The 19,428-nt window shown below is 44.4% G+C and overlaps 2 protein-coding genes across 15 annotated transcripts in view; one reads left to right on the forward strand and one right to left on the reverse strand.

The window, feature by feature from the left end:
* Positions 1-14,508, reverse strand: part of PIEZO2 (piezo type mechanosensitive ion channel component 2) — a 315,127-nt gene extending 300,619 nt beyond the window's left edge. For all 14 annotated transcript variants that reach the window (XM_056332062.1, XM_056332065.1, XM_056332072.1 and 11 more), the window contains exon 1: positions 14,232-14,508. In XM_056332062.1, coding sequence (XP_056188037.1) covers positions 14,232-14,295 — 64 coding nt within the window. In that variant the 5' untranslated portion in view covers positions 14,296-14,508. The remainder of the gene's footprint in view (positions 1-14,231) is intronic.
* LOC130146181 (translation initiation factor IF-2-like) lies at positions 13,811-16,000 on the forward strand. Its single transcript, XM_056332074.1, has 2 exons — positions 13,811-14,266; positions 15,411-16,000. The coding sequence occupies exons 1-2, from the start codon at positions 13,818-13,820 to the stop codon at positions 15,427-15,429; spliced, it is 468 nt and encodes a 155-aa protein (XP_056188049.1). The 5' UTR covers positions 13,811-13,817; the 3' UTR covers positions 15,430-16,000.
* The last annotated feature ends 3,428 nt before the right edge of the window (positions 16,001-19,428 follow it).

Here is a 19,428-nt window from a genome sequence, read left to right on the forward strand (position 1 = left end):
AACTCTAAAGCTAAAATTACCAATAGTTCTGGACCACTTTTTAAAGCACACATTATCTTGATATTTCCCTGTACATATCAATACCCTTTTTAAATGTTTTATATTTAGAAAAGGCGGTCTCACAATAAAACACATTTGAGCAACAGATGACACAGGTTGCCAAATTAGGCAGCCAAATGAAAAGAATAATTAAGTGTGATGCTTCTGCAATGATATGCTCAGATGACATTTTATTTGTATGCATTCAGTACATATTTTATTTGTAGTGTAGCATGGGGGGTGGTATTAATATTTCAAAGAAGGGAAGGAGCAACAGATGCAGACAGTGCAAAAAGCCAGTGCTAAGCTGCAGGAAGACATGAGGACATTCCCCACAATTCTGACAGTTAACAGCATTAGTAGCCCTCAGAAAAGTCATCTAGGTGGCTACAAGTATACTACATCAGTTACCATTTTTCATGTTGAAATCAGCTGTTCCCTAAGAACAGGCATGTACAGAACAGTAGAAAAAACAGTAGTCATGTGTAACTTCCGATATCAGTAACTTGCCTTTTACCAAATGAAGGCTAGCTACGCTACACACAATGAGCGGTTCAACTTTTTATATGGTTAAACTGCAACATATCCCATGCTGCTTGTAGAATGAAAGAGGTTGAGGAACAGAATTTCCAATATACAGCAGGTTGACCTTCTAAATGCAGCACTGTTAACTAAACACTACAGTCAAATGAGTACATAAACCTTGTAGTTTTCAGGCAAAAATTTGGAAACAATTCATTCTGCTGGATCTATAAAACCCACTACAACAGATTCTGTGAATGACTAGCACCAAGTGTTTCATATATCCAAAATACAAGCCAGCTTTTCAAAACTTGTTTCAAAATAGCCATCCAGCAGTAAAGTAACTACTGCTAAAAGTAATTTGTCAATACTACATAAGATGGAGATCATCTAGGAGAAAAGAACGCAATACAGAAACATGCAGGACTGATCTTTTTCCTGTGGTTTTAAAACAAATTAGCTGTCAGTGATTTGCAGAATAACAACAAATACTGATTAATTAAAAATATTCAAGTATGTGAACATGATTGCTGGGAAACTAATGCCAATAATTTACTGGCTAGTTGGCCTCTTAGAGGATGCCAGCATTGGACAGTTCTTGAAATGAAGAAGAAATGCTGTAGGTCTTGTATTAATTCATCATTCCATTCATTGCAAGCCAGTGACAAATGACTGTGCCAATGTTACAGAATAACGTTCATTAATAATCAGCACTTCCAGCTGAGAAACACAAGCTTAACCTTTTTGAGCCTTTTAGTGCATATTGTATGCGTTAAGACATGGCAAATCAGAACAAGCCCTACAGACACTGGCTGTGGTTAATTATTTTTTTTTTTTTAAACCAAGAATGGAAAATTGCACTCTCTGAGATTTAAGGTACCAATGAGTTTAGAGAAAGACTGAAGAAACAATTCCTCACCGCAGGATTTCCAAGACCCACTGCTATACAGTTTAGAACCAAAACCCAAAAGCTATAACCAGGACATTTTGAAGAAAATAAATCTTTCATGTGAGGAGAGAGAGTGTAGGACTTACTGTAAAGACTAGATACTTTGGTCCTTAAATCAAAAAGAGACAGAAGAACTCCTGTAAGTTCTGTCTGGGTACCAATGCTGACTGTTCAGATATAATATCCAACATGAATTCCAACATAAATTTATTTTTATTCGTGAACCTTTGATCACAGTACAGAAGTCATAGTGTTTCATTCTTTTTCTTTTTTTAAGGAATAATAAAAATTGTCAACATCTACCTTCTCTTTCTCACACTCAAGGTGAAAGAGTTTTTGATCAGATCTCCCTTGTAACGTTCAATGTAAGCTTCTGGGCTGTACAAACAGGAGCATACCCAATGGAAGTGGTTATTCCCCTTCACTCAGCCTTCATTAAACCACATCTAGAGCACCATGTGCAATCCTGGCGCCCCTCAGGACAAGAAATACGTTGATAAACTTTAACAGCTCGAAGGGAGGGCAGTCAGGACTGGAGCTTAAAGCCCCATGAGGAGAGGTTGCAGAACCAGGGCTCCTTCAGTCCTGAGACCAGACACCTCCAGGGGCACCCCACAGTAGCCCTCCAACACCTTAAGGGCAAGTTACACAAAAGACAGAGCCCGGCTCTTTACAGATGTGTATACTGAGAGACAATGGCCACAAACTGAAGTCAGAAAGATATAAGAGGGGAAAGTAAAAAAAAAAAAAAAAAAAAAAAAAAAAAAAACCACACAAAAAAAAAACCCCACCCCACCAAACAATCACTGTGAGGCTAACTGGAAGAGGTTGTAGACCTCCATTCTCAGAGACTTTCAAAACACAACAGGAACACCCTGAGCAGTCACATTTAAATTCAGTACTGCATTGAGCGGGAGACTGGAGAAGAGACCTCCCGAGCTGCCTTCCAGCCTGAGATGCTCTAAAGAGGGAAACACAGAGACAGACCAGAGCCCATCCTGTAATCACCCCAGAAACCTTGCAGGTGAGCCGCCAACCTCAACTGCTTCAAATGAATGTGTGAGAAACCCAAACTGAATAACTATGGAACTACTTGTCCCACAGGAGAACATTATTCTTTCTTCTCAGAACAGATGCTAGTTTCAGTGACTTGGCAATCTCATCCTTTTTGGTTTGTGTGTGTGTGTTTGTGGGATTTTTAACTGCTACATTCTTATTTCAGTGTATTCCAACAACGACTAACATGCATTAATTATGCAGGCAGGATACTCTGGTAATGAGACTTTCTTGTTCTTTCCAGTTTGCAATATTGTGTAGTGTTGGAACAATTATACTACTTTTCCATTTCAAAGGCAACAGGAATTCTCCCAAACACAGTTACAGTAAATACGGGAAGGAAATAACCTGATAGCCACCTTCTGCAGTTCTAGCAGTTCCAGCTGCTTCATCCTCCAGGGTACACTAATGACCATTTGGGTCCTTCTGCCATTTCCTTACTATTGCCAACATAGCTCACAGCTGAGCAGCCAAGCTGTAGGGAGCAAGGCTTGTGTACTGCCTGCCTCTTTTCTGCATTTTAATCTGGACCTCTCAACAGCAAGGGATCAACGGAAGTGATTAGGCCACCCCCCACTTCCAGACCCTCAAAATGGCAGAGTGGGGTTGCCAAACACCCCTCAGTATGTCTGCACGCTATGATAAAAACGTAGATCTCAGGAGAGGCTTACTGAGGCTGCCAAAAGTTGACAGTGGCTTCTTTCACATACGGTTACTGTTTCTTAAAGCAATTTTTGCTTAAAATCACAGTGGTACAATAAACCGCAAGGATCTTTTTAACGATACATAAAAAGAGTATGCTTACTTCTGCTTTCAGCAAATTAACAAGGAATGTATTTGTAGAGGTCTTCAAGCAACTGTCATGCTGTATTGCAGATGACGATGAAAAGCTGTGAGAAACAGGTTTTGATGTTTATGTACACTAATGGGCATGATGATTGAGCTTGTTGACTCAGTTCAATAAGAACAAATGTCTGACAGGTTAAACACTACAGAAGGGTATTTTAAGACACATATCAATAAACTTGTATATATTCACGGTATTTCTTATTTGCCTCAGAGTATACACATAGACAGTGTGTTTCAAGATCAAACAAATCAAAAGATTAGAACTTGGGGAGGAAAGTTGTATTGGGTCGAGGAAGTGTATAACAGGGTCAATTTTCTCAGACTTCTTTCACGAGAAAAGCATCACTTGCAGACCAGTGATGGAAAATAAACGTCACTGACCACTAATCCTTCTAAACATTACAGGGGCCATCGTTAAGAGCAACCAGCCACTAAACAAGGAGATTAAGTCAATTATTGGATTTATTTTGAAAGGAGGCGGGGGTACACTTAAGGCTTGTGTGGTACAGAATAAATACAGCTTGTGTGGCTGACTAAGTTTTCCTCCCCCATTGTTTTCTGTGCTGCATCTTTGGGAATATAAAAGTTGTTTCATCTGACATTAGTGAAACAGTGAAGCTCTGAGCTAAGCTGTACGACCTGCCATGCTAACAAGCACAGCAGTAGGCTCAGGTAAGGAAGACCTCCAAACTACACCCCATGGAAATGACAGGCCCCTCCCAAGGAACAAGAAGGGAAATGCATTTTTCAAGTAATATGGACACATACATTGTTGCCCAACAAAGATAAAAGGTCCTGATCCATATGGTGAGAAAGGCATGAAAGCTTAGGAAAAGAAAGATGTGTCACATTAGGCAAGAAGGAGAAGCTCATTTATCATGGAAGTAAATCACAGAGTTTCCCTAATCAGCAATTGTATTGAAAAATGGTCAATAAAATATCTTTAAAACCATAGGAGGGGTTTTTGTTCAGTTCTTTTAGAAGAGACCTGATCCGACTTCAGAAGAAAAGAACTAACAAGGTCAGAGAAAATGGGACATCAAAGTCTATATAACAAGAAACATAGTGAAAAGCCTGAACTATGAGATTAAGGTCTTTTCAATTTAAACATATTTTCACAAACACACCAACAGACACGGTAATGCATTGGGGTGGGGGTGTGCTCAATTATACATTGCAATGATGAAAGAAAGTGCTGAACTTGATTATCTTTACCAGAAGCTTTGTTTCTAAGAAAACAGCAATGACATTTTATCCAAAGTGGGTTTTCAAAAGAAAAAGCTGGTTACAGACTTCCTTTCAATTTAGATAAAATAATCTAGGGAAGTGGTATTTATTATTTACATAGCAGATACACATGTGTAGCGTTTAGCTAACAAATAAGCGAGATAGTTCATACTTCATAGATCTTTGTTCTCTAAATTAAACAGTTATTTGACATGTTAAATGTCTAAAGAAGAAAGAAGGAAAAGAAAGAGTGAAAAACTTAATACAGCTTCTCTGGTTGGTGGCACACTTACCACAACAGAATTTCTTTGACCGACAGCACTACAACCTGAACAAAACAATTTTATAATCTAGCATTTAGAAAAGGTATAAATATTTCTCTACGATTTGTTACCCAGAAGCATAAAATTATTGCCAACAAAGAAAATGTTGATGTTATCAATGACTCGTGCAAAAATGTAGAAAGTAATTATAATTACATGCTTGCAACTGAAAGCACGCTCCTTCTAAAAGATGCTCTGCAATACACGTGCCAGAAAGTCTGGTCTCTGACAAAGTTTCAAAAGGTTAAAACATACAGGTTCTTTTAGGCTGTTATCTTGTTGAGGTGGATATAAGTATGTATCTGTGTAAAAAAATGTAGCATTATTAAGGAATGCAATAGGACAGAACTTAAAAATCTTAAGCACTGAGTGAAGGACTAATGCATTTAGGAACTATATTACAGCTATGAATACTGTTTAACAATACTCTCATAGAAGTAGGCCAACAAAATGACAACATGAGCTAATATTTATTTATGGCAGTAAATTTTTTCTACATAAATCAGGATTTGTGGAGACAAATTTCCCTCGCTTGCCTTGGGTTTATGAATTAATTTATTCTCAGTGACCAGGAAACTGTTATTCTGAAAGATGTCGTAAAAAGCCACAAATATAACAAGGGAAGAAAACCAAAACACAAACAGTTGCAGCTACTATGAAAACGTTTTGCATGTTCCAGACATTTTCCAATATATAAGCATGTATTAAAATGAAATTCAGAGTAAGTGTCACTGTACTTGCTTGCTAGAGATTAACAGGTTATTTCCTAGACAAGTAAACATGCTGTAATCAGCATCACGTTTTACAGTTGGAGATTTGTCAGTTTGGAGAAAGGCTTATTTCAGCTTACAAGGTGGGGAGTACACTGGCTATCCAGTATGTTTCGCTGATCATTCCTTTCTGAGCCTTTCCAGTCTCAATCTGCTTTTTAAAAAAGCTAAAGGCTAAACATATCATTGCAACCTGGAATATACAACTAGCAAAAGTAATTCAATGTTCCTCAAATTACCCAGGAGCCGATTTATCTAATAGCATGTCTTTTACCAAAAAGCCATCAGTGTACAGTTTATTGAGTAGTATTAGTGTGACTAGGGAAAAGACAGCACTTGTTTAGCACCTCTCTACCCACATAGAGTTTGCATATCCTTCAACACAGTGAGAATCCAGAACACACACCCTTATCTGTTAAGGAAATAATTTTCAGCCTCCCGTGCAACTCCTGAATAAGGGGCATAACTGACCCTCACTCTAATGCCACTTAAAATACTTTGGGTTTAAGTTATGGTTCTGTCAAGCAACATTAACAAATTAGTGGCTTGGAAACAGTAGACAGGGTATGTAATGTCTGCAGTCCCATGCTTTATAATATTTTGCCAAAAAGGGAGTGATTAGTACATCACTCACAAACACACACACTCACTTCTTTAAGTTTTACTTCACTTCCAAACGAGCTTCCAAACTGAAGGCTACACGAATGAGCTCAGAGAACTGCTACGCTGCACTCTCTAAGGATTCAAACTGTAAAAGTATAGCATACTAAAACTCTTCATTAATGGGGAAGGCAGATTTACATAATTCTCATTCCTTTCTCTTCAGAACTGGACAATTGATAGGAAACTCAGAGCTGTTAATTTCTACAGCTAATCTTAATGGTTGATTTTATGCCTTGCAAATGTTATTCTAAAGTGTTAGAGTAAACAGAATACTAGACTGTTGTTGATTTAAGTGATTATACATACTTTCTCCCATCCAAAGGATTATTTACTAAAGCAACAAACTGAAAATGAATTAAAGAGCACTCCTTTTTATTCATGGCATGGTTCACCCATGGAATTCATTGCTACAGGATATTATCAAAGCTAACACTGCAGCTCAGCATTACAGATATAAAAGGAATTACGATACAGAACAGCAACCTTAATGTGACATTCAGGTTTTCCAGCTGCCTACTGGAGACAGGAAATGGACAGGTGAGACTTTCAGGAGAAGAGGAGAAGTGCATTAATTCAACCACATCCTGAACGTAATGCATCAAAGGATATGCTCCTAACAAACGCACCAAAATAAAGTTAATATATAATTCAACCTGTGCACTTCTTTTTTTAATATTCAAAATCTTAAGCTGTTTTATCTCACAAAATAACCCCTAGCATACCAGTTTCTCTCAGTACAAGTCAGAGGACTCTGTCACTTGTATTCCTGCCAGCAACACCTGCACTTTTTCTGAAAACTGATCTGCATGCTGCCAGCTTCTGATCTGCTTAGCTTCAGAGATCTGTCAAGATGACAGCATGAAGACTTGTGATCACCACAAAAGTAATATTACAGAAAATTTTTACCCTAGGAAACAAACCTGGATTGATTTAGTTACTAGCATTGATCAATCTGCTGCAGCACAGAAAAAAAAAAAAACAACCAACCCCAAAAAACTTGCTATACAGCCTTTTACTAGCTTAACAAGTCATACTTACAGTATCTTTAGAACTGCCTGAAGATATTACAAAGTTTTGTACAATCTACTTGACTACACAGGTTTTTTCACTAATCCGCAATTGCTAACATCCGTCTTCACGACGAAAAGCAAACAGCCTGTTTAAGCTTAGAGTGCTGCCATCCAAAAGGAAAAAGTAGTTACTGGTGTTCAAGTGAAGGTTATCCTCAAAATAACATGCTTCAGCTTCGCAAGGGCTATCATTTCAACATCAAAAGGGAAAAAGAGATCTAGAAAAGAAAAGCCAAAGTGCAAACATCCAGCAGCTTCACATGCATGTGAACAAGATTTTACTGTTACAATTTTACTGTTATGAAAGAGTTCATCACTAGTCCCTCTCACATACAATCCATGTCATAATACTCCCTTCCAAGAGTCCTTTTACCCATGATTTCATAATATTCCCTTCCAAGAGCCCTTTTAGACATGACAGCCATTCTGAAGTTGGTCTGCTTTTGCCAGCATTTGCAACTCACTACTCCAACAGACATGCCGGTAAAGCTGCACCGTAAAATCTAGTTCTTCAGTGGTTAAAACTGTTGCACTCTGTCCCTCCACCCTTTTGTCTAACAGTTTTTGTTTCCCACATTTTGGGACTTTTGGCAAACTCCTTGAGATGAAAGAGCACTGTGGCTACACATGTATGGGTACAATAATGGTACCATTCTCTTCCTTGACCTCCCTCAGAAACATCCTCAGAAAAAAATGAATCATCTGATCCCAAAATATCTACAGTTCTGTCATCTCATGCTATGATTTTGACTGCTGTAATTAGAAAAAAAAACAAACAAACAAACACAAAGAAACCCAAACAAACAAACAAAAAAAACCCCAAACAACACACACACACAACCAAACAGGAGGATACGGCTCAGTGTTTTACTAGGAGACAGAGAGGAATTTCATGCATGACACGATTTGCAACTGATACCTGTGAGCTCCAGCACTACAAATAAAGGATTCAAATGCTTTCCAGTTCCTACAGTTATCAGGCAAGTTGTCCACTTTCTCCAAGTATCTCTCTCCAGTCAGCTGCCTCCCACGGATTTCTGTTCCCAAGTTCAATACTGTCTGTGGAACAAGTTACCTACCAGGCAAGCCCTAAGCCTTACAAATTTATAGGTTTTGGTTTTATCTCATCTTAACCATTAAGTGGATTCAGACCACTTAACAGAACAGTTAGGATAAGTAACTAGAGGTGGTAAGAACATAAGGAGAGACGTTTTATTCCCCCTTTTTTTGGCATGAATCTTTAAATAGTGTTTCCCAGCCTGCGTGCTAGGGGGAAGCAAAGGCAGTCAGCCTGAGATGGCTATTACAGCCGAGCACACGGTGCTTGCAGGCGACTGCTGCCTCCCTGCTCTCCCCGAAACACTTTTCTCTGGATCTTAATTGATCTAAGATGGAAGCCACAGAGACTGAAATTACATTTACTTTCTGTGAACAAGAAAATCTAACCCTGTGCCTACAAGCCTGGAAAACGCTGTTCCTGCAAGGCTGTATCTATTTCTCATTCTTGACATCTTTCACCTGCTCCCACTGAACTAGGCAAAACTTCCTTTAATCAAAGAAGGCAGATAAATTTCTAAACATTTGAAGAGGGGAAGAAAACCTAACAGCCATTTTAGGATCTCTTGTGCAAAGTGACATCCAAGTTAATTAATTTTTTTTTTCAGCACGCTACCCATTAAGGGGTTCCTAGACTTCTTGTTGCTGTGACTGACATTTCAAGAGTGTTCTGGGCTAACAACAGTTTTAAAATGTAACAGGAAGCCTATGTGAACCTCTCTCATGCTGTTCCATATAATTATTTTTTCCGTACATAATAATAAATACTCCCCAATGCCACCATAATAACAAAAAAACCCCACAACAGTTTGATCGTTCTTTCATTCTTTTCAGTAGCTGTGCAATTTCCAAGCATAATAAACAGCACTTTCACTATGCAAAGCTTATCTAAACTTCAAAAATATGTCAGAGTTTTTTAATATCCACATATCCACACATCTATACTGCCACATGAAAAGTCACTAAGCAAATTACCCTCTAGTCTGAAAGCTCCTGCATCGCTACTTGCTTTGTCATCACCCTGACATCACCTGCACAGACTGGCACACAAAAATCATTCAGTTGCCTCAAAACTGCAACACAGTGTCATATTGTACCATCATTTTTACGGATTTTAAGCAGCCACCTCCAATAAAATCAAGGATAAGCACCCCCAAAAAAAATGAATCCAAGCATGACATGGTTCGCTGCCTCCACAGACTTGTCTTAATATTACAGAATTGTCCAACTTCTATCTATAGAAAATGTGAATAGTACTAATTCAAAGCATCAAAACATACAGGGAGGAACTGGATTCTGAAATACTCTTTAAAACACATAATTTTAACAGCATGTTATTACCTGCTAAAGTAACCGTGCAGATACTTCCCCTCCAAAGTTTTCATCAGTATTTGTTAATTTGGGGATAAAAGTCAAAGAGCACCCAAGCATGCTGGAATCTACCTTTTCCTTCCAAGGCAGGACAAGGGCGTCTGTCCCGCTGAGGCACTTCCAACAATTCAATATACACATTTTTGAGAATATTGCGCATGCTTTAAAAAAAATTCTTTGCAAAACATCATTTATACCCTAAAGAGATGACCATTCTGATGAATCACGGCCACTGAAAGGAGAAATAAAAGCAATTCCCACTATTTAGCAGGAGTTCAAAGATCTGGCTTGAAGAAACAAGTGAAAACTTCCAACTAATATCCGAATTCTGTCACCTACAAAAACTCTGAAGTATTTTTTTACCTACCACCACTTACCAAACACTGATACCTGTGCTCCCCCCTCCTCAGCAAAACCCCAACTTTCTAGAAACTCCTACAATTCTTACTTTGTCTGGGTCAAATTTCAAGAGTTCAGAAAGCAAGTGTAACTTCTCGGAAGCACTTGGGCCAGGCAGCTAGCTCACCGAAGCAGATTTGCTGATAACATGCAATCCAACAGCATTAGTCAAAAACCAGAGAAAGCTGTCCTCTCTAAGCATTTTTCTTCCCAGCACCACATTTGAAAATAGTATTTTGCTTGAAAAAAAACTAATGAATTGTGTGGCAAGTAAAACAATTGGAAGCAGAATAATTAAAAATTGTTATCAAATGATGTGAAGTGCAACTTTGTGGTTCAAGCCTTTATAAACCAAAGAAAGCAATTAGCAAAGAGTTGTTCTGATGCCTTACTTCAGAGAGACAAATAACATTTTGCATGTTTCAAGTTCATTTGAATAACAAAAACCCGACAGGTTCATGCCAAGGCTCAAGCTTTAAAACACAAAAAGCCCACTTCCCACCATCAGTGCCAAAAGCTTCCTCCATTTTATTTTTTTTTTCAGCATTGTACTACTACGATACAGGAAAATATCACATTGCAGTAATCTCACTAAAAAAAACCAAGCAACAGATCCAACTCTGTCTTATTACAGAACACAGTACTTTATTTGCAAGGAAGTTTCACATTACTGTGAGTTATCATTTAAGCTCTAGGTTCACATCAGACTGAACATAAGATTTTATCATGAAAATAACATGATGGTGGACTGACTTTGAAGGCATAAACCTAAAATCAGCTTTTCAATCTACAAAAAAGTCTTTCATTTTATACATATTAAATTTCCCATCTTCAGCAGACACTCGGGACACGTCATTCTTGAGCTTTAAATGGATCCATCTAGGCTTACCTGCACAAGATTACACTCTTCAGAGCTACAAATCTCATCCTAAAAAAAATCTTATACAGAATTGTGTTTTCTCACTTATTACTAATCAATGCTTGGAAAGTATTTCATACCAGCAAAGATAACTAGCACCAGAATTTAATTTTACTTACTTCTAAAATAAAGTATTTAAAGTATTAAGGATTTGAAGCATTAACCATTTTCCAAGTATTTAAGGAATGATCTTTCAGCTTTGCAGTTGTGTTATTTTTAACGAGTATGCCACAGCTGCCATTGCCCTCCACACACCTCATCAGGGCTCTCCAACCTTGTTACGTTCTACTCTTAGAAACAGAAGAGCACATTATACCACGGTAAGAAACAACAGTAATCTAGCATTTTAAAATCATACATGCGCGGATTCTGAACCAAAAGAACAACTCTGTATTTACACTCTTTTGGCACTCTCAGGCACACTCACTGCCCAGCCACGGGTAGGAGACACAAGGCATCACTGCGCAGTGAGTCCTCAGGGCAGCTTTTCAGCTGTGGATGTAACCTCACCGTAAGTCATACAAAACCCCATCACTGATACATGAACTATACAACACCTTTTTCCAGAAGCCCACAGAACAATTCCTTGATGCTTTGGAAAGGAGGAGAGCATTGGTTGGGGACAACTCAGGTGCAAGATGCAAGAGAAGTGGAGAAGTGAAGCAGGCTGAACTAGGTTTCACCCTAATAAGCACTCTGCTAACAGGTTGTAAAGGGGAAAAGATTTGCAGGCACGGTAAATTAAGGTATGAGAAAAGCTGTTTGTCCATTTACTGATTCCTCTCTTATCCTCTCAGATCCAACTGAACAAGATCACTGGGTCCAAAACCAAAAGCTCTGCAGCGGGATTTGTTTCATACTCAGGATGACAAGTCCCTCCTTCAGGTTTTACATTTCAATTAATCTATAGATGAATAAGATTTACAAGCATAAACAATTCATGACAACATCAGTTCTCATCTGTCGAGGTATAACTGCAATGCGAAAGTATCCCTGCATTACTAAATACTGGGAATCGGGACAGCAAAACAATTTTATCTGAACTTGTTTTGATACAGAAAGAGTTTGGCAAGAACCAGAATAAGCACCTGACAGAACAATACCTCACTATTTTAATACCGCAGCTAGGTATTACGTTATTAGAGTAACATAAGAAAATTCCACCTGAACACAATTTATTTTTTCCAATCTTTCCTTCTTCCCACGTGTCTTTCCAGCAAATTCACCCTCATCCATAACCCACTTTCCCCCAGCTTAAAGAAAATACAGATGGGGCCCCAGAGGTTTTAAACAGGGGGTGCCCTATGCCCAACCCTGGCGCCGAGAAAGCCGCCTGATACCACCACCCCCGGGGCTGGCGGGCAGCCCCCCGCCCGCCCAGGCAGCGCACCCGGTCCCGCAGGGAGGGCCCCAAAGCGGACGGGGCCCCGCGCCCACGGGCCTGCGGCGCGGCGCCCTCCCCGGGCCCAGCGGTGGCCACCAAGCGCAGGGCTGGGCACCCGCGGGGAGCCCGCGGGCTTCGGCAAGGGCGGGAGGGGCGCGCAGGTGCTGGTGGCAGCCTGCAAAGCCGCCGCCATCTCGCCCTCGGTACAACCCCGCCGACGGCACCCGCCGCGTCGCCTCAAGCGAGACGACGGCGGAAAATCGTTTTCACTCCCGACCCGTGAAGGCAGGGGAGGCTGCACGCCGCCGGGCGCCAGGGCGCGACCCGGGTCCCGCACGCCTCTGGCGGGGCCGAGGACGGGGGCCGCGTCCTCGCTCCCGGAGGAGCGGCGGGGGGCAGCGGGGGGCAGCGGAGGGCACCTGGGGCGACAGCGCGGGGCACCTCCCGGGCGGCGCGGAGGGAGGGTGCTGAAGGGGAGCGGCGCTGGCCGCGGGGCTCGCCAAGGGCAAAGCCCCAGGAAGGCTGCATGTGCCGCGGGGGGCGGACAGCGCTGACCCGGGGGTCCGGCGAGGCCGCACGGAGGGCTGCACCCCCGGGACGGCAGGCGGCCCCCGCGCCGCCCAGCGCGGCCGGTCGGGGGCTGGCGGCGGCCGGGACCGGCCCGGGGCCCCGCGGCGCCCGCGCGAGGCTGGGCCCGCACCGCTCCGCCGGCCGCGGGGGATGCGCGGCGCCGGGCTGGCCGCCGAGGGGGTCCGTCCGCGCCCTGCGGGGGGACACACCACCCCCGGCACCCGCCTTCCCTCCTCCCGCCCCGGCAGGCACCAGCCCCGGCCGCGGCCGCCCGACCCGCCCTCCGGCACCGCGGCTTTCGAGAGCCGCCCGTCGTCCTCCCGTCCTAGCGGGTAATCGCAGCTTGTTCCGAGTTTTAGGTTTAAAATCGCGCCGAGGGGATGGATTAATACCAACATATTCACCCGTGGCTGGACACGGCAGTTCTCCATCCAAAAATGATTCGTTTCCTGGATGGCCGCCTGCTAAGTAACGCGCTTTATTAAACGGAAATTTCTTTCTCTCAAAATACTGAAAATCTCCCTCCTGAAAACCTCCGCAAATCAGAGATCGCTCCTTCCGAAAGACGCTTGCTCCTCGCTTTTACGGAGCACCCCCGAAACCCTAACACGGCAGATGAACCGGAACGCCTGGAGGGCGAGCACCGAGTCATGTCCCCCGTCCGTCCTCGTGTCGTCCGTCCGTTCCCCCCCCCCTCCCCCGCCCGCCTTCCCCGGGGTTGCGGGGCGCCGCGAGACCCCGCCGCAGTGTTTGCGGGCGAAGGGCCCCGCAGCCCCGCGCGCCGGTCCAGCAGCGCCCGCCACACGTGCGGCCCCGGCCCCCGGGCGCGCAGCCACGCAAAAACTAGTAACAACGTTAACAGCAGCAACAACAAATATGTAAGAGATCAGGGGTGCGCTACGGAGTCTGAAGTTTCCTGGGGAAATAGCGGAATGTGGGAGCAGCCGCGAGGAAAGACTGCCGAGCGCCCCGCAAGCCGCCGGCCCGGCTGGCTGCGAGGACCGGTCCCGCGGCCCCGGGACGCCCACCCGCCCGGCGACCCACCGACGGACGGAGGGACGTACCGGCAGTCAGGCACACGGGCAGGAGCAGCCGGAAGGTGAGCCCGCACACCACCTCGGTGGCCATCGCGGCGGGGCGGGGGTCGCGGCCGGCCGCCCGGAGAGCCGTCCCTCTCTGTGCGCCACCGCCGCTCCTAGGTCCGCCGGTGCGCGGAGCCGCCGCGGCGGCGGAGCATCGCTCGTCCCCTCCCCGCCTCGCCTCAGCCGCGCCGCCTCACGCTTCCCGCCGCATCCCGGCGGCAGCCCATGCAAGCAGCGCCGCGTCCACCTCCGGCCCGGGGCACGCACACGCCCCCCCACCTCGGGGCTCCCCCCACCGCCCTCCTTCCTCCGCCGGCAGCGCGGAGCGGCACCCCCCGCCCGCCGCCCTCGACGGCGCGGGCCCAGCCGGCGGCACCACACCGAGCGCCCCGCGCCCCGCGAGGAAACTTCCCCGCGCCCCGCCCCGACGGGGCCGGACCGCCGCCAGGGGGCCGGGCGCGCCGCCCGCCCCTGCCCCTTGCTCCTGCCCCTGCCCCTCCCCCCGGCTCCTGTCCCCCGACCCTGCCCCCGGCTCCTGCCCCCCGACCTGCTCCCCGACCCTGCCCCGGCTCCTGTCCCCCGACCGTGCCGCTGCCCCCGGCTCCTGCCCCCCGACCCTGCTCCCTGCCCCCGGCTCCTGTCCCCCGACCGTGCCGCTGCCCCCGGCTCCTGCCCCCCGACCCTGCTCCCTGCCCCCGGCTCCTGCCCCCCGACCCTGCTGCCTACCCATGCAACCAGCCCTCTTTCCCCTGCTCCTGCCCCCCGCCCCTACCCCTGCCTCCGGCTCCTGCCTGCCGCTCCTGACCCCTGACCCCTGCTCCTGCCCCTGTCCCCTGCGCCCTGCCCCCGGCCCTGCCCCCATTCCTGCCCCCCGCCCCTACCCCCTGCCCCGCCGCTCGGAGCGGCCGCTGCCCGCGCCCCTCTGCTCGCGCAGCCCGGCCTGCCACCGCGCTGCCACCCCCAGCTGGCTCCTCTTCGGCACTTGAGACTTTACAGTTTCTCCTTAACGCTTCTTTTTGTGTTGGTTTTTCAGAGGTTTTTTCCTGGAATATTTTTTTACTTGATTTTTCTAATTTTATTTTTCGTTTAGATTTTTGCTGTTTAGTTTTTTTCTTGAGTGGGGGGGAACAATTTTCTCTAATTGTTCATTTCTCACCCCAGGTTTCAGCAGCACATTTAGGGCCACAAGAAAATTGGCGCCTGGAAAAAAACAGATCTTCGGTCGCTGGAATGCATTTGACTTTTCTGGAAAGCTTTTTACCCTTTAAAACACAGTGCTGGTTAGAAAGTGCTGTGGGTTTAAAGGGGCAGTTTCAAAGCTCAGCTGGTGCATCCCTGGGTGTCTGCTGAATACACCTAATCATTGGGGTTGAAATAGTGACACTGTGAAATAGAAAGTTGTTAATGTTGTTATTCATACAAGTAAATGTCCATTTAAACTTCGGCAATATATTGCAGTCCCTCCCACTTAAATGAGGCACATTTGGACAGAAAATCCACGCCGTGGGGGCAGTGCTGGAGATAACTCTTCAACCTCGTGAAAGATCTGGAGAAAGTGGGAGCAGTGACCCTGGGGTCCTTAACATCCATTCTCAGTGTTTCCTCCTGGTGAAGGACCTCATCCAGTCTTACTTCAAACCTACTAAGACTTAGAGTTGCTCTTGAAGTCCTGGCCTGTTAATTTTTATAATTGCTGAAGCATCCTGTGCTTCGATGTGCTTTTAAAAAAAATAAATTAGTAATAATTTGTATCCTTGTTGCAGAGAAATATGCTTGTAAACATGAGTGGGACTCACAGGAAAATACAAAGGGTATTTTAAAGAAAAAAAAGAAAAACTTTGTGTTCTGGAGGTTCAAATGATGTGTGTTAAGCCATGCGGACAACTGTTTTTTGGTTTTTGAATAATGGCAATTATTCAGATATTCAAATATTATATAACAGGCTGACTCTGATACTAGTATATTGGGAAAGTAAAGAACGCCAGGCTTACAAATATGAAAATGCTCAGGGAAGCTAAGAAAAATCAACTACAGATGCTAATTCAATGTGCCTAACGGGTTCATTTACAGGACCCGTATCACAAAGAGCCCAAGCCTCCTCTGAGGAGGTATGGCCGTTTCACACTCGGACAGGAGTGTGTACATGGAGTTTAAACACAACATCTGTCTGTGCTAACAGAGGTTTGTAACGAAGCCCTGTCCCAGTGATGCCTTAACTTGGTGGTAGCGGTGCACATCCTGGGGACATGGCTCCCTCCCTTCCCACAGGCGGCCCGGCCCTGCTCACCTGGATATACCAAGCCTGTGTATTTGATTCTCAGTTTTCTGGCATAGGTGTCGGTACGTATCGATCTTTATGAATATGCCTATCAATCATGTCTGTAGATGGCAAAACACTCAGATCGAGTAGTACTTCATCTGCTAATGAAGTATCTGACCAGCCCATGGTAAAGTCAACCCCCGCATTTTTTTAAGACCGCAGGATCTGTCTCAAAGACTGAGGGTTGCTGAGGAAGCTCACCCCGCCTTAGAGGCTACAAACCAAGCAGTTAATAGGAGTAGTCTGTATGTGTAGGATACATGCATAGCTGAAATATTCTGGGCACTTTGGCAGCACTTTTTCAGATATTGATTGGGTTTTTTATTCAGTCATTCAGATTCACTAAAGCAAGGATAAAGTATTCATTACTTTTATAGTACAGTTACCAAATTCTTTGCTTCCCGAAGCACTGATTTTATTCTGCTCATTAGATTAGCCCGTTCCCAATACTTAACGTTCACAAGGTATGAAAAGCGGAGCTGAAGTACACGTACCGAGTGGCTCGTTACTGCCTGCCAAACTGCTCATCCACTACAGAATCTGTGCAGCCGCAGTGCCACCTTTTGGCTAAAAAAGCTTTCCTGTAAATGGCAACATTTTGTCCCCACCACGGCCTGGATTTAACTGTTTGCATACACATAATTTTGAGAGAACAACGAGACATCCGTGGTCCAACCATACCGCTGGAGGGGTAAGAAGTATGAAAAAACATAGGCGAAGCCTGACCAAGAACCCTGTGCACCTTCCATAGTTCAGCTGTTGACAGGAACAGTAAATGCATTAAACTGAAAATTGGAGGAGCGCTATTAGCCAGCATAGAAATAGTAAAGCATAGGACTCTGGTGCAAACAGGCAATACAGAAAGAGAAACTGAATTAATGGGGAAAGTGTCTGTTGAATTAAGTGCACATAATAGAGAACGATGTCTAGAGGATATCCAGGAGGTTATTTAGCTGATACCAGTTTGCAAGTGACACAAAAAGCAATTTGAATATAAAGCAGGAGGGCTGCCTCTTCCCTAAGGGCATACAACCCGGTGAAATCCCACTGTGGGCCATACAGTTTTTTCTTTCCCTCTGCAAACCGAAGGAAATGCAAATTCTACAGCATACAGTAAATGTGCTAGCAGGGGACAAAGCAATATCACCACCTACCAGTATTTCTTCCCCTTATCAACTGCCAGAATCTCAAATCCCCGTTACCAGGTCTGGAACACCTTAGGTGAAAACGTTTTTAGCAGTGGGGAGGTTGAGGAAGCCTTAATGAAGAGAAGGAAGAAGAATCTGCATTTATAAAAAAAACAGACTTCAGCTGTGAAGAGATTTGATCCACCTCACTGTAATGCCTTTCCTGCAGCAATAACTTGGGGAAAATTTTGAGAAGCATTGTCCCTACTGCATCCAATATGCAAAGTGAGTTGCAGTTAATAGAGTTCAGAAGCCAAGAGAGGCACTGGGGGGGGGGGGGGGGGGGGGGGGGGGGAAGGGAAGTCCAGAATAAATTGTGTCACCGATTCTATTAGGTAGAACATAATCAATTAGAATTGCTGATTGAAATGACCTGTTTCGAGCTGGCTGATTGTCCAAAATAGTGCATAGGAACATTTTCTATTTGCCTCAGCTATCTTATTTGTTAGTCTGTTTGAATCATGAACTCATGGCATTGTTCTAAGATCCACAGACTGGGGATAACAAAAACAAGGGCTTGTGTATGGATAAACATATATACATATGTGTGTACACACACACACAATCCATACAGTTGGTGAGCTCCATAAATGAGTGCTGAACTAGCTGAACAAATAGAACTCTTTTATACGAAGAAGTGGCAGGGCAGTAAGTCCCTTGGAGAGGCAGGAGAAGTTACTGGAGCCCTTTCAGGCCAATCACTGCTGTACAAAGCTGGTTTATATTTGTTATTCTTACAATACGGGAGTCCTGCTTTGGGGACCTGTGGGGAAGGAAATGGCTTTAACATTTACAGTGATGATTAACTAGTGTGTTATATCTCTTGATCCATGCTCCCTAAGACTACTCGAAAACATCCTGCTCCTCTCACCTATCCTGGAAGTCCCCCTCCTCCTCAGCCCTGTCAGCAGCTGGGGGAACGGCCTGCAGTGGCACACCAGGAGTCAAGCGATTCAGTTTTTCAGTTTAGTTCACGTCCAGCTTTGACTGAAGCTGTTATTGTTCGTTTCCAGCATGAAGTCAGCTACACTTCAAAATAACATTCAAGTTCAGTTCTGGTTCAAGAGAAGCTAAAAAAAACAGTTCCAACTGACTTTTGGTTCAGAGTCAGTTTAACTCCCCAGTACCAGCAGTAGTCAGTAACTATTTCATCCTCTTAAATGATGAGCTTGTCTTGCCTTACAATAAAGAAATTCATTCCCCTCAAATGTATGCTGAGTAGGCATCCTTAGAAATGTTTAGCTGCCTCATCAGAGCAGGAAAGTTTCCTAGGACCCTCCAGATTTCCCCCATGCTTCATTGATCTTCCATTCATTAATCCATAATTTCACCACTCGTTTCAGCTGAGTTAGAACTGGGCACAGGGTTTGCAGAAAACTTTCTAAAATCAGATGCATTACTGAAGGTGTGATTTTCCTCCTCTCCTAGCCTTTGTTAATCTTCACCATTTACGTCACAGGGTCTGTCTAGGATTTTTTGTCTTGCACAGTAAACATCTATTTATAGAAACCCTTGCTGATTGCTGGTCTTGTTCTGCTGGGTTTTACAATCTGATCAATTAGGAAGCATCAAAACATTATTATCTTTACCTGAGAATAATGTAAAATGCAATAGGAGAGATTTGTTGCATGTGTAAACAGTTCTAGTTTGGTCACATTTTGTAGGACATTGA

The sequence above is a fragment of the Falco biarmicus genome, chromosome 3, assembly GCF_023638135.1.
Source record: "Falco biarmicus isolate bFalBia1 chromosome 3, bFalBia1.pri, whole genome shotgun sequence".
NCBI lineage: Eukaryota > Metazoa > Chordata > Aves > Falconiformes > Falconidae > Falco > Falco biarmicus.